Source organism: Scatophagus argus, chromosome 9 (assembly GCF_020382885.2).
Source record: "Scatophagus argus isolate fScaArg1 chromosome 9, fScaArg1.pri, whole genome shotgun sequence".
In the NCBI taxonomy this organism is placed as follows: domain Eukaryota; kingdom Metazoa; phylum Chordata; class Actinopteri; family Scatophagidae; genus Scatophagus; species Scatophagus argus.
Window position 1 is genome coordinate 4,131,857 of NC_058501.1, and position 14,085 is coordinate 4,145,941.

Consider the following 14,085-nt stretch of genomic DNA (forward strand, 5'->3'; position numbering starts at 1 on the left):
TGAAGCTACTTAATAGTGAATTTTGGAGGGAGGCTACTGGAAAATACTTTTGAGTTATTTAAAAAAAAAATCTAAAAATATTATACCGGTATATATATATATATATACACACACACACACACACACACAATACAAAATATTGTTTGCCATTTCTGACCAGTTGCCTGGAGGTGCTGGGCAGCAGCCGTGTCCTGGTAGCATTGCTGTTCTTTCTGGCAGACTCCAGTTCATCCTCCGTGTCCTCATCACTGGCAGGACAGGAGTCCATACCTGTAGCAGCCAGACGCACGTCCGGCATCTGGAAGTCCTCCTGAAGAAAACAGTACACAACATAAAGTGAGACTTAACAATAAAGAGAAAAATTGGAGCATGAATGCTACGTAAGACATTTATGTTTTTTTTGTTTGTTTTTGAAAGTAACTTTAGAATTCAAATTCAGAAAGTCAGATTACATCAATAAAAGTTTCTTCCCAAACCCAAATTATCTGGGTGATATTTATGAAGTTGGAAGCAGCACATTATAGACGTGACTGTGCTCACCTGATCATAATCTTCAAGGAAGTGGTGTCTGTACTGTTCTGCTTCTGTTGAACTCAGGTTTGATATGTCATCAGAAGCAACTGGCAGTCCCTATGAACAGTTAAATATATTATGGAAACATTACAACAAATACATGAGATGAATAAGAACTGAATAAACAGCTATTTTAAAATCAAACTTTTCTCTAATGGTTATTTCTTTCAATCCAGGCAAAAAAAAACACTAACACTTGTATTCATCCCTGGGCCAAGCGACTCTGCAGTAGTCACTGGTAGTCATCGGTTCTAATGTAAACATGACACCCAAAACATAATGCCGTCAGCAACAGCTATTCTCGGTGCAGAGATGTATAAAACAAAAAGGCATATTGGTCTGGTAGCAAAAACCTGAATATATACACTAATTGTGGTGTAAATGGTACAAGAGAGCAAGTTGGTAAAGTAGAAAGTGTTTTAAAAGCGAGAACAGTCTTACTGTGGCAGAAATCTCCTGGCCCTCCACTCTGCCTCTCTGCATGGCAGGAGGAACCAGCTTATTGAAATATAGTTCCAGCTCATCGTGAGGCAGGCCGTTGGAATCAACATCATCATCTGGAAATCAAACACATATTCTGTGTTCATTTCCTTAAATTAAAATTTAATGGACGAACAAGATCTACAAAGTGTAATAATAACATAATATTATCCCATGCAGGAATGGAAAAATGCCAACTGCAAGCATACCCGTAATGTCGCTGTTCATGCTGTCCACTGACATGAGCTTCTCATTTGCCAAGAAACTGGAGTTGCTACCACTGAAATGGTCACTGTCCACTCCCTCACTTTGCACACTGTCCTCCTCAGCAGTGGCTGGTAAAGACTGAACCTGTATGAACAAAGAAAAAGGAACATATTGGAAAGTATTTGATCGCAGTTTAGATTACAAAAAAAAAAACTGCACTGGAATGATTGTTTAAACCTTAAACTGCTCGATAAAAAAGTTCTCCCTCATATATATCCCGTAATGAACTGGTTGAGGGTGGGGGGTGTACCAAACAGAGAGGTCAGGTTAGACATTTATGGGTCTATAAACTACAGCAAATGCAACTGATCAACCTGTAGTGAAAAAAAAACCAAAACAAAACACACCAAAATTCATACCTTTGCATCTGTAAAATCTTTATGTCCATACTGGGTAAACGTAAGAAGTCCTGTTGACAGCTCTGACAAAGGCCACAGAAAACAAAATCTGTTAATGTCTTCATTCTGATAATAAAAACTGCTTATTTTCTATATATCAGAAATCACAAATATAAACCCATGTAACATTAGGTAAAGCCTACTTCAAGTTAGTAAGTATTCCAGTATAAGAACAATGTTACATCTACAATGATAGATGGGACCAATAGCTTTTACCCGTTCCAAGTTCTGTAGGCCGGCCATGGACTGAGCCCAGTTGTGCAGGAGGAAGCCCCACTGTGGATCCTTGGTTTCTGGATGCACTCTCATCCAAATTAATCTTCACCAGCATGTCTGAAATACGGTGGGCTGCAATGAAGTCATCTGCATCGTCTCTGTGGTGCAGGCGTGGATGCAAATAATTAGGACCACAGACATCATGACTGTCCACACAAACCAAATCATACAATGCAATGTAAAAAAAAAAAAAAAAAAAAAAAGGCAAAATATTAAAATTAGTACTTTTAGTATAATCGACTGTAACTGAACTTCTCTCCACTGAATGTACAGAACAGAACTGTAAAACCTACATGGACTGACTTACAAAAGATAATTTACATACATATAAATTGTCTCTTATATTGTGGCCTGCATTTTTAGGTGACATTACTTAGAGAATTTGAACACTGAAGCCTTTTTCGACAGACTTTGGAAATAGCATCGAGCAACAAATATCAGTAGTGTGACCTAATTGGATGTATATACTCACAAGTCATCTTTGAAGCTGAGGGCAAAATTTCGCTGTCCTCCAACAGATGATTGTGCATTGGCTGGCTGCTGCTCTCTGCCCTCCAGATATGATGCCTCAACATTATCTCCTCTGTAAAGCAACAGTACATAGGATGCTTTCATAAAGCAAATGCTTGTTAACATACTAAACAAGTTTGCATCATGGTTAAATTTAGAAACTGAACACCGAATCAGTACTAACATCCTCAGCACTTTTTCCTGTTACTTGTGTGGTAGATTTCAGAAACCAAAATGGGCTGCAACAATTTCTTAACAAACATGTTTCCATAGACAGATCTGTATTTGGCAGGCAGGACTCAATGTTTTTTCTAATTTATTATTTCCGTTTTCTTGCATATCAGTACTTCCTATTTCTAGTAGCACTTACACAGAACAGATACAAACAGGACAAACACAAAATTCTCAAAACAGGAGTGAAATAATTTCGGCATCTCTTCTCGCACCAGTCAAACAGTCTATGTTATAATTCATAGACCCGTGATTGAGAGTGCCTCTACAATGATATCACATCTGTCCAAAGCAGCAGCATGCTCCCACCTGTTGTCAGACGTGGGTCTAATTTTAGCCACTGTAGAGGCAGCCACTGGATGTCCTGGGCCTGAACCCAATGTCACATTCCCCAGTGTGGCACGGCCACTCGTGCTGTCCAGAGATTTGCAGAGGAAACTGGGGAAGACTTCATCTTCCAACTTGTAAAAACTGTCTGCCATGGTTTTCAATGGAGAAGAGTGACAGCCAAATGAGGCTTGACTTCAGCTCAGGTGAAGATCATTTGTGATGTCTAAGAAAAATAAATAAGAGAAATAAGGGCAAATTAGTATTACTCTGAGAAGACAAAACACGTCCAATAACTTTACAGTGGAGCGGCACGGAGAGGACCACTTCAAACCGTGTTTCTGTTTAGAAAATATAAGTTCGTTGATACCACCTCATCTCATTGAAACAGGGAAGAACGACAGTTTGCAAATGTGTACTAACAACGCATTTTTATTTAATATAACCTTTGTCGTTTGACGGCTATACAGTTCGGCCTATACACAAAGTACGGGCAATTACTAGCTACAAACTAATTACACCAGGTTAGCTTAACCATTAACGCTAGCATCTTGCTACAAACAAGAGGGTTTGTCAAACTTTCCAGCACGTTACACATTTGGGTTTAGTACGCCACTATCTACTTTTTTTGCAGAGGTAGAAGAAAGAAACGCACGAAGACAAGTTACATATATGATAAACAAAATAATAAGTTAAATCTGTCTGCTAAGCTAACGCAACTCTTTCGAGACTGGACTTTCTCAACAAGAGAACTAACTGTTAAAACATAACGTAAATGTTGGATGGAGTTCAACTCACACTCAAGAAGCGGACCAACAGACTACTTCTCTAACTCGAGTCTTCATAAACTGGTGCAGACACGTTGGCGGTGCCCACTTCTGTTTCAAAAGTAACTTCCAAACACTTCAATCTTTCATTATTGCTTAAAATCAAACAAACCGTGCACCAGTTCGGACGACCAAACAGCGCCCAGAAATCACAGGAAGCCCGCCTAAGCGTCATGTCACATGGGCGGGACTTAACTAATTTATACCACTTTGATTGGACAACAATTCTGAGAGGGAGGAAATTGTCAATTATAGTAGGATGTAATTCATGTCAATCCGTAGAACCTGGACACTTGGGAAGTTGTGAGAATGTCTCACAAGACACATTGATGCGTCAATTAGATGTCTATCTTTACAGGATGAATGAAAGAAGTGTGACGTAGGGTGATTCTTTACTCCAGTCGTAATATATTATGTGATACTACTAAAAGCGTAACAATGACCATTTCTAGAAGTAAACATGCAGAATCACTCTAAATAGGTCTTAAACGTAAGCATGGATTTAAAACCAAAGACACAAGTATTAGTTACTGGAGGCGGTGGAGAGGCGCGGAGGCGGGGGGCTGTTATTGGATCGTGTTCTGCCGAGCAGCTGCAAGGATGCCTTGGTGAGCAAACAGCTGCTGCTGAGAGAACTGCCATCACATGCATTCCTGTTTTTCAGAGGCATCATGAGCAAGCCGTGAAATGAAATATTATCCTTCAAAACAAATGAAATACTGTGTATTTTTTATAATTTAAAGCGAAAACTGAAGAAACGCCTCATATTCACACATAGTGGGTCTTTTATCTCTTGAGTCTCCCTTCAGAAGTCCTATTCAGTAGGAACACAGGAGCCATGAAATTGGCAGAAATCATTTATGTACTCAGATACTTTAGCTGGGCAAATTATACCTGGAACAAAGAGAGAATCTTAATAGAGCTTTCCCAGTGGACAGTGTTTACTTTTTGGAGAACTGTGCCAGTATATTTATTTTATAAAGTCAGGAATAGCTGTGTTTCTGACCCAACCCTTGAGTCTAAAATAGCAGGTCCATTTCCAACAAAAGAAACATGTGATAATGAATCGTTAGGTTTCCATGGAACAGTCGTATCGCATGGCTGTCAGTCACTCATGAACTCATGACACTGTCATTGTTTGTGTAAGGATGTAGTCAAAAGTAACATTCGCATTTTAATACCTTGTGCCACATATTCTGATTTCCACCATGTATAGTTTTAAACCTCAGTAAGCACTTCTTCTGCAGGCACTCTGGTTCCATCATCTCTTTTACCTGCTGCCACTGCCATTGTTTTATGACCCCCCCCCCCCAAAAAAAACCAAAACAATACATTTAACAGTTTTTTTGTATATCAGAAATGTTTATTCTTCACAAACTAAAATATACATTAAAATTGTTATCCAAACAAGCAATATAAGACAAATTTCACAAAATCTTCACAAAGTTCCGTTTCTAATATATGCACAGGAAAAATGACATTATCAACAATGACATTAACTCATTTTAGTCAGAACACCCTCAAATCACTGCCCTTCAGCCTCTGGCAAGGGTAGCAGTGCTCTAGTGGAGAGTCTGTGTGGAAGAACCTGTTGCTGAGGCTGAATGGGCTCAGCATCACAGTGTTCTATGAGGGAGGAGGGAGGCAGCAGGTGACCATACCTGGTCCCTGCTCTGGGAGGATCCAGAGGCGGAAAGAAATACCTGAAGCAACAGGAAAAAAAAATGGAAAGAGACGAAGACGGCAGAAACACGGAGAGGAAGGAGACGATGACAATGGAACACAGAGGAAACACATAGAAGGAAGTAGAAATGAGATTAAAAGGAGAGGAGGATGTATGTTCTAGAAATAAGGGAGAGAAACATGACAGAGTACTGACAGAGGTTAATCTTTTTTCTAAGGTGTACATGCAATATCATGAAAAGAGGTGAACCACACTCAAACGTGTTGTAATCAACAAAGTGGAGGCTGTGTAAAATAGAATCATGCAGTTTAAATGAGCCCTTAACCAGTCATACCCAAGTATTCAGCTAGGACATGACTCACACATATTTCAAATGCATGAGCACAAGGGCAAACGCTGGCTGATGCAGAGGAGACATTAGTAATATGCAGGATGCTGGTATATCTTTGGAGAGGTCGGCTGCCGCAGGGGAGGGGTAAAGGGAACTCTCTTGCCAATCCTGCATGCAACAAGCAGTACAATACCACATTACTTCAACAAACCCATCTTTTCACTCTTTTCTCTCAACAAGGAACTGGACTGCAAGAAAACCTTTCTATTCTATAAGACAGAGAAACATAGAGTACTAGGGCCGTACTGAATGTTTTATTAATTTATCTGTTTTTACATGCAAAGCTTCTATTCAGTTTTTCACACGAAGCACTGAATGTCTGTCATCATATTTATTTTATACATTATCGTATATTTTTGTCATCCTTGTGAGAAAAATCCTCAAACAAACTCAAATTCAATTTGAGTAAAGTGATTCTTCAGATTAAAGACTTATTTTCATTAAATTAACTTTTCAATTAATATAATTTGCCAATTTGCCAGTTTTGCCAACATAAATACATGTAGGCAGCAGGAAAGGATGATGGCAAAGACAGCAGTGTACAAGTGATCTTGATGAAGCACTGAGCAAATGCTGATTATATAACATGATCTTGTTTTATTTTTTTAAGGGGGTCTTAAACAATTTCCTATAACTGTTGGAGCTGGAACAGATGTTTTGTGGCTATAACGTGTGATGTATGGTGCTGTTAGATTACGGCTAAACTGTCCTGTTATTATTGGTGTGTGCCCTCCTTTTATGTGCAGCACTCGGACAGCAAACAGCTGTCTGACCGCAGCGAAAATATTCTTTTTGAGACATTAAAGGAGAGCAAGTATGGATTGAATAAGAATGTTTAGTTAAGTAAAAACAGGTTGTGAATTTTGGAAATAATTACATCCATCTTTACAACTCTCTCAGGTTACTGGAAATATTTGTATCACACGAATCGCAAGCAATCCTATACAGCCACCAAAACAGCTGCACAGCATTTGAACGTTACATCAACATCCTGAATGGAATGTAGGAGCTCTGAACTATTCGGTACAGCCCTACATGTGACAGATGAATAAACAAAACAACAAAAACGGTAAATACAGAGGTTATGTTAAGTTAGATGTTGTTAAGTTAAACATAAATACAGGCACAAACAACTCTGACAAAACAGTGTTAGCTCAACCACTGTCCACTGACATTTTTAATCTGTTTTAAATCATCCAAGTTAAAAGAAAATTAAAAGCAAGTCTTTGTAACTTTTGGTGAACAGAGACCACTGTGGCTGCAAGTGACAATTACAGAATAATGGTGAATGTTAAAACATAGTGTAACCAGAGTAGACATAAGCACAGTCTTGACAATGGAATATCTTCATTTACTGTTGTAAATGACAAAAAAAGTAGCTAATGCTTACATTTAAGCAGATGTTGGATATTTTTGCTCGAAAAATGACTGAACTGTTTATTGGTTATCAAAACAGTTGAGTATTAATTTTCTTTCAATTACCTAATTGATAAATGGTTGCAGCTCTACTTAGTAATGTCTTTTAAATGGCAATTTCTGTTTAAAGTTCTGCTAACATCAGCCACAAGAAGCTACTGGTCACAGCAGACCATTTAACGCTAGAGCAACAAAACTGAGACTGACTTCTATTGCTCATTAATTTAATGTTTTTGTAAAAGAATCAATGTGTCATCTCTTTTTTCAAAAGTTACATAGTCTCACTTTAAAGCCATAAATGACCTCGCTAGTATACTTATCCATACTGTGTTTATACGATATAATGATGTTATTGCAGTTGGTTAATAAAGGTTCATTCAAGCCATCTTGCTCAGCAAAGAGTTTGGCAATACTTGCTCAAGGATACATTCGAATTAAAGATTGAAAAGTGAAATTACGAGAAAAAAAAAAGTTGAGAAAATTACTACGCTTTGATTTAACCGCTCATCTTAGAATGGAAAGATGTTGGGTGTTGTGATGTAGGATCATTAGATTTCTCAATGTTGACAAAATAATGCTATCTGACAACAAAATTGATCTGTTCTGTATCCCAAGGAAGGTCTAGAATTTGAAAGAATAGTCACATATCAAATTTGCATAAAGAGGTTTATTTTACTTTTTATACCAAGAAAATGTTTAGCCCTAACACTGACAATTCAAAGTGGAATCCGCTGTGATAACATGCATCCATACAATGAAGTAATTCATTTATAAAAAAAACAAAAAAAAAAACCAAAACACACACACACACACCACAACACATCCAACTCCACAGGCTTGGTGTCGACAACCTGAACGCTGGAAGCCAAGCTCTTTGCATGAGTGAAACATTTGGTCAGTGTGGGCCCAGGAAGTTTTTCAGTTAGCAGCTGCAGTCCCAGTCAGTGTGAGGCATTATAAGTTGTCAGTTCTGACTGGCTCAGGTGGGTGCGTGGCATCAGACACACCACACCACCTACCTTCCTGCGGAAATCCCATTCAGGGCATTCTGGGAGTTGTGAACAGAGGAGCCCACTACAGTGCTCATGGCTGTGGGCTGACCAGATGAACCCGTGAGTGGGCTGCCATCCCCTTTCAGGATGCCTGTGCACTTCCAGTTGTCCATGTAGTTAGCTGCAGAGGAATGCAGGAGGTTAAAATCAGAAGTGCTTGGAATATAATCAACAACTGACTCAAAGACCTTCACACATAAGCAAAGGAGGAAAGCATCTTTCAGTTCAGTATTTTTGGTTTTCTGGCTTTACAATTTTACAGGTTTGGTTCCATCACAGCACTGTTTTTGGCTGTAGCAGGAAGCTCTAAAATCCCACTGTACGCTACCTGTCCAGCAGACAGACACATTTAGCATCTAGCATCTAGCTGATGAACATAGCAGAGCAATTGGCAGCTAAAATGCCAAGTATTTTTCTCAAATGTTAAGGGGAGAATAGAAAAAAAGAGGAGTCAACATCAGACTTCCATTCATTGGGAGGACACAAACATGAGTCCAGTAAATTTGCCATTTCATCACCATGACAATACAGTATAATTTGTCACTACTTGGCTCACAGCTCATTTCCACTGGCTCCAAATGGCAAAAAAAGAAAAATATCAGGTTGCAGGTTTAATAATGCATTTCATTAGCTATTGAATTTGCAGTTACATAAACACAAATATCATGTAAATGCATGAATGCATGGTACACACACAGAAAAACAAACTTTGTTGTTTTATGTTGTCCTTCCTCCAAGGCGTGTTACAAAGGGCAATGATGCGATGCTTCTGCTAATATGCCTTCACCATTCATGATAAACAGACACAGAATAAGATGATGGGTACTGGAATGAAAACCAGTAAAGTGCAGCACCTGCAAACCTATTTTCAATACACTTGCAAAAAACACAGAGGTTGGAGAAGCGGCTTGTGATCGGAGGGTCACCTGTTCGATTCCCCCACCGGACGGGCAGGAAAAATTTGGGTGTGGTGGAGTGATTAATGTGAAAAACGCCGCCCCCCCCCCCTCCATTAGCCGGCTGATGTGCCCTGGAGCAAGGCACTTAACCCCCCAATATGCTCCCTGGGTGCTTGATGCTGCCCACTGCTCCTGTGTGTGTTTCACTGCATGTAATTTGCTGGGTGTTGCATGTGTGTGTTCAACTAAGGATGGGTCAAATGCAGAAGACAAATTCAGTGTGTGTATACTGTCAATAAAGGTGATTCTTCTTCTTCTTCTTCTTCTATGATCACACACACTGGAAAAGTGCCTCTGTACTTCTAAATCACCTCCAGTAGATATCCGAATGTGACAGAGATGTGACAATTAACCTATGGAGCCAATTTCCTGCCAAGACTTAAACAAACAAAATATGCTGAACAAATGTCTTACTTTTCACTAACAAACACTGTGCACCTTGCAAGTCCAAAACACTATTAACAAGTGAATGCATTTTGTTTTGCTAATATCAAATGTTCCTATCAACCATATTACCAACACCACCCTCTGGAAAACACATACAGAACAGGGCAAAAAAAAAAAAGTCTATCCCACAAAGACAAAAACAAAAAGTATCACGTGACCTTTAGCACATCAGTCATTCCACTGTGCTTCTGTACTTTTCAATTCTGACACAACTTCTCTTAGTACTTCACCTTCCACAGCAGCAGGTGGCACTATATGATATTTATGGTACTATTTTGGACTCTGTAGGATTTTTTTTTTGTCCTTCTAAAGCATGCTGCGTTTGTTTCCTGTTTGTTTGAAAAGTATTTATGAAACAACATGCTTTAAGTTTATTTGTTGTGAAATGCGTTTTGGCAGGAGATTAGCTCCATACTAACCCCTGCTGCAACAACAACAGACAACGGCTGTCATTGAAATGAAAGAAAAACAGATGAGTAGTCAGTTAGCAGTGCCTAACAATAAGTCCCCACCTTTCCAGAGTCGCACACAGCCGTCATCCCCAGAAGAGGCCAGCAGGGTGCTGGTGATGTTCCAGCTCACACGCCACACCTGGGAGTTATGGTTGTCAAACTGAGCCACAATCTGCACCTCAAACTTAGTGGGTCCTGTAGAAGTGCTCTCCTTCCTGTTGGATGGAACCAATTTACGAAAAATGAACTGACATGGTGGTAGGTTCTCATTTCTGTCATTTTAAACAGTTTCAAGCAACATCAGCTGCAGAAAGGCATCTATTCGTTTCACTGAGATGTGAAATACAGCATTTCAAGGACTACACTACAATCTCCGTCTACTATGAGTCTTTCATATGACAGCTCTGACAATACAAAAGAAACTGAAATAGTCACCTCATGGGAACAAGCTTAAAGATTCTGACGTCTTTGGTTGCAATGGCGAGCACATGGAAAGACCTTCCCAGGTTTGGAGCAAACGCAATGTCATGGACTGCATCAGTGACGGTCATCAGCGTCTCTGCTTTAGCATATTTCCTTTATGACACAGTTTTGAAAACATCAAACAATTATTAAAAACTCCAAAACAAAAACCTTGGAGTTCTGTGTGGTTTGTAAATGTTTATTTATAAACCAGTGACCCACACACACACAACACTAAAGGAATACCTACCTCGTGTTTTCATTATATTCATAGATCTGAACTTTCCCACCATACGTTACGTTACTGTCGTCACTCCCCACTGCAAACATTGGCGGGTGGGCACGAGAGCTGGGTGGTGGAGAGTAAAAAGCAGATTACACTGACAGGTCATCACACTCCTCTATATAACAGGCTGTTGGGAAGTCAGCAGCAGAAAACCTTGCATTTAAAAAGGTCAAGTTAGAGAATTTCTTGAATTTAACGCTGACTTGCCAGAATGTTTGAAAATGCCAGGAGCAGTGAGTGGAACACATCTGAGCAACCGTTTTCTTATTTTAATGTAAAAATAAATGATTAGATGGAATGTCCAACTCCCGAAATGCACAGAAAAAATGGCTGGTTAATAAGGTTAAGTTATTGGTCATTCCCAGACTTTATTACAAAGTGGGCTTGTTTCACACCCTGCTACTATATTCTACATTAATGACTGTTTTTGTAGAAGGCCACACCAAAAATTAATTCAGTACACTACTGTTACCAATACTCATTCAGTGGGGAGTATCTTTCACACACCAACCTACAAACTGGGGTTGACTGCATTCATATTCTGATATATGCTCTAATGTGTATTTTTTGCAGTTTAATGTGATTTAAAAATGAAAGTTTAAGAAATTGAGGAGCACAAAAAAGTTGTAATTGCAAGATTCATTTTGGAAATGAGAGTGTGTGAGGAGCACAGGAAGGCGGCAAAGTTCTCCTACCAGCTTACTGGAGGCCAATGGGAGCTTTATGAGGGAGTGAAGATCTAGGAGATAATGAGTACTAGATTTCAGACCTGATGAGATAGGTTTTTTTTCACTTTCTATTGTAGGAAAATCACAGGTGCTCCTAGTAAGATTAACAATGGCTCTGACCATGACAATGTGACAGTGAGCCTGGAAACCAATATGTTTAGTTGTTAGTTTTAGATGAAAAATGACAATCAATTAATTGACTATCAAGGCATTTTCCATTTAATTTTCTGTCCATAGTTGAACCGCAACTCCACAAATTATAACTAACCTTCTACTTCAAAGCAAAATATAGTACAGCTAGGACTATGAATGTTCTTTAAGTTTCAATGTCACAACACTTTTTGATGCAAAGTAAGCACATAGTCTGACCTTGAAGGGTTCCAAGAGATGCAGCTGCAGCTGAGCTTGCAGGAGATCTCGTGCTGCAGAGACCACTGACTGAGGTTCATCACATCAGGGGCCTCGTAAATCCTCACCACTCCATCCGCAGAGCAGGTGGTCAACATCAGACCCATGTGTTTAGGAGCAAACTTCACATCAGTCACTGAGGTTCGACTGTCAACTAGTGTGGTTCTTTTTATCTAAAATAAAACAACATGGAACACCTCCATTAGGTTTTATATTAGCAGCAAAGCTCTGCTTAGACCTTGTGATTCACTGCCATAACTGAGAAGCTGTCTATGATTGAGAAATAAATGTCTGTGAAGTCTTTTATGGTGGTTTAGACAGATGCTAGAGTTACACTAACCCAGTGGCTCAGTCCTCTCTGCTTGTCATTGGACTCCCCCACTATCTCTTCCCAGACAGCAGCTGTCCTGTCAAAGGAGCAGGAGGCCAGAACCTGTCCGAATTCTGGATGGGCCCAGGTCACTCTCCACACTGATCCACTGTGTGTCTGCACAGAAAAGAGCTTCTGTCAAATCAATAAACCTCAACACTAGTTTAGGATTTCAAGCTGTATCCATACTAGTGATTATATGAAGGTACAAATGACATGGGCTACGACATAACTCATGAAGGAAATTATGTGATGTAATATGCTATATGGTGGAAGACAAATTATTTTACTGGGAAAGCTTTTAGCAGGTAACACGGATCAAGAAGCAGCAGGTGGTTTACCTTCCAGCTGGCTGTGCAGTGCCACTCTCCGTTCTCGCTTTTGTCCCAAACCTGAGAGAAACAAGCGTGTGATGTGAAACACTGTTCACTAGGTGTTGCTGAACTACTGGTGATGTTAAAGTACCCGTAAAAGTTGCACATTTGCTAATCTGTTTTGTTCGAATATCAGCCAATTCTGCAGTGTTTACATTAACATTGCAACTCAGCTTGCCTTCAGCTAACGTTACCCCGACTTGTATGCTGCATGAACCATGGCTAGCAAACCAGCTACATTTATTAAGATAAAGCTGTCTTTTATGGTCAAAATGGCTGCAAATTTACCAAATTATTTAACGTTACGTGTGTCCATAATTGGCGGAAAATGACAGTCAGTAAATTCAATAACGGGTCAGGTTAAGGATATTGGTAGTATGGATAATGTTAACAAGCTAGCTGTGACAGCTAAAGCTAACATTAGCAAATTGATGTAGTTACACTTCTCGTGATTTTTACATTTTACAGTACCTTAACACTTTGATCACTGGAACACGTTGCCATTCTCCGGCCGTGGAAATCATACGACACATCGTGAATTAGGTCTTTGTGATCTGCTGCGATGCTACGCGCTACAAACATGATTACGATTACAATATGCCAGTAAGACTAGCTACACTGGTTACCTAGCAGGCCTGTCATGTGTTCACTCGTGTGAGTGTGTTTGGCGGGTCGTCGTAGTGTATGCTGTGACTGTGTGCACCGGTGTTTACCACAGGGGGGCGCGTTTACACAAATTTTAAGTAAAACATATTTTGAGGTACTTTATGATAACGTCTATGTAGAAACATTTCATGTCAAATTGAACACAACCAAAAACAAATTTTTAGTAAATCAGGAAACAGGACATCGCACAGCTGTCGTACACAGTTAATGAGTAAACCTCGTTACACTTTTGCTCAACAGTCTTCCTCAGGTCACCGAGGTTGCCAGGTTTCGCAGAATATTTACCTATATTTAATATACTACTCATACCGAACACTTTTAGAAAAAAGGTTTGTAGATAGACATGTTTGTAATATGTCTATATATGCTAATTTATGTATCATTCTAATTTCACCTCTTTTAAAATGAGAAAAAAACCAAAAACAAACATTTTTAAATATTTAAAACAAAAGGATATTTTAAATAAATCAAATTCAGTTTGCTGCTGTGTCAATACTGATA

General features: G+C 39.3%; 2 protein-coding genes across 4 annotated transcripts in view; both read right to left on the minus strand.

Annotated features, from left to right (window-relative positions):
- The window catches only part of cep192 (centrosomal protein 192), a 31,550-nt gene extending 27,496 nt beyond the window's left edge, over nt 1-4,054 (minus strand). Inside the window, exons 1-9 of one of the 2 annotated variants that reach the window (XM_046399496.1) lie at nt 4,002-4,054; nt 3,045-3,288; nt 2,467-2,577; nt 1,935-2,092; nt 1,680-1,741; nt 1,263-1,404; nt 1,015-1,130; nt 541-630; nt 158-310 (exon numbers count right to left, since the gene is read on the minus strand). In XM_046399496.1, the coding sequence (XP_046255452.1) occupies nt 158-310; nt 541-630; nt 1,015-1,130; nt 1,263-1,404; nt 1,680-1,741; nt 1,935-2,092; nt 2,467-2,577; nt 3,045-3,217 (1,005 nt within the window). In that variant the 5' untranslated portion in view covers nt 3,218-3,288; nt 4,002-4,054. Of the gene's footprint in view, nt 1-157; nt 311-540; nt 631-1,014; nt 1,131-1,262; nt 1,405-1,679; nt 1,742-1,934; nt 2,093-2,466; nt 2,578-3,044; nt 3,289-3,860 lie in introns of both variants that reach the window. The other variant, XM_046399495.1, reaches the window with a different exon arrangement.
- A 1,267-nt stretch (nt 4,055-5,321) lies between these two features.
- On the minus strand, nt 5,322-13,657 carry seh1l (SEH1-like (S. cerevisiae)). Of its 2 annotated transcripts, XM_046400227.1 has the most exons (9): nt 13,390-13,657; nt 12,886-12,936; nt 12,515-12,661; nt 12,136-12,347; nt 11,003-11,101; nt 10,726-10,866; nt 10,351-10,505; nt 8,400-8,553; nt 5,322-5,592 (listed from the first exon to the last, which is right to left on the minus strand). In XM_046400227.1, the coding sequence occupies exons 1-9, from the start codon at nt 13,498-13,500 to the stop codon at nt 5,415-5,417; spliced, it is 1,248 nt and encodes a 415-aa protein (XP_046256183.1). In that variant the 5' UTR covers nt 13,501-13,657; the 3' UTR covers nt 5,322-5,414. The 2 variants fall into 2 exon arrangements, with proteins under 2 accessions (XP_046256183.1, XP_046256182.1); XM_046400226.1 differs by lacking the exon at nt 5,322-5,592 and having other exon boundaries at nt 8,028-8,553; nt 13,390-13,642.
- Between the last annotated feature and the right edge of the window lie 428 nt (nt 13,658-14,085).

Coding starts and splice junctions, on each gene's coding strand:
- seh1l (XM_046400227.1), bottom strand. CDS start 13,500: ATGTTTGTAGCGCGTAGCATCGCAGCAGATCACAAAGACCTAATTCAC. Junction 12,937..13,389: donor CCAGTGATCAAAGTGTTAAG/GTACTGTAAAAT, acceptor TGTTTCTCTCAG/GTTTGGGACAAAAGCGAGAA. Junction 12,662..12,885: donor ACTGCACAGCCAGCTGGAAG/GTAAACCACCTG, acceptor TTTTCTGTGCAG/ACACACAGTGGATCAGTGTG.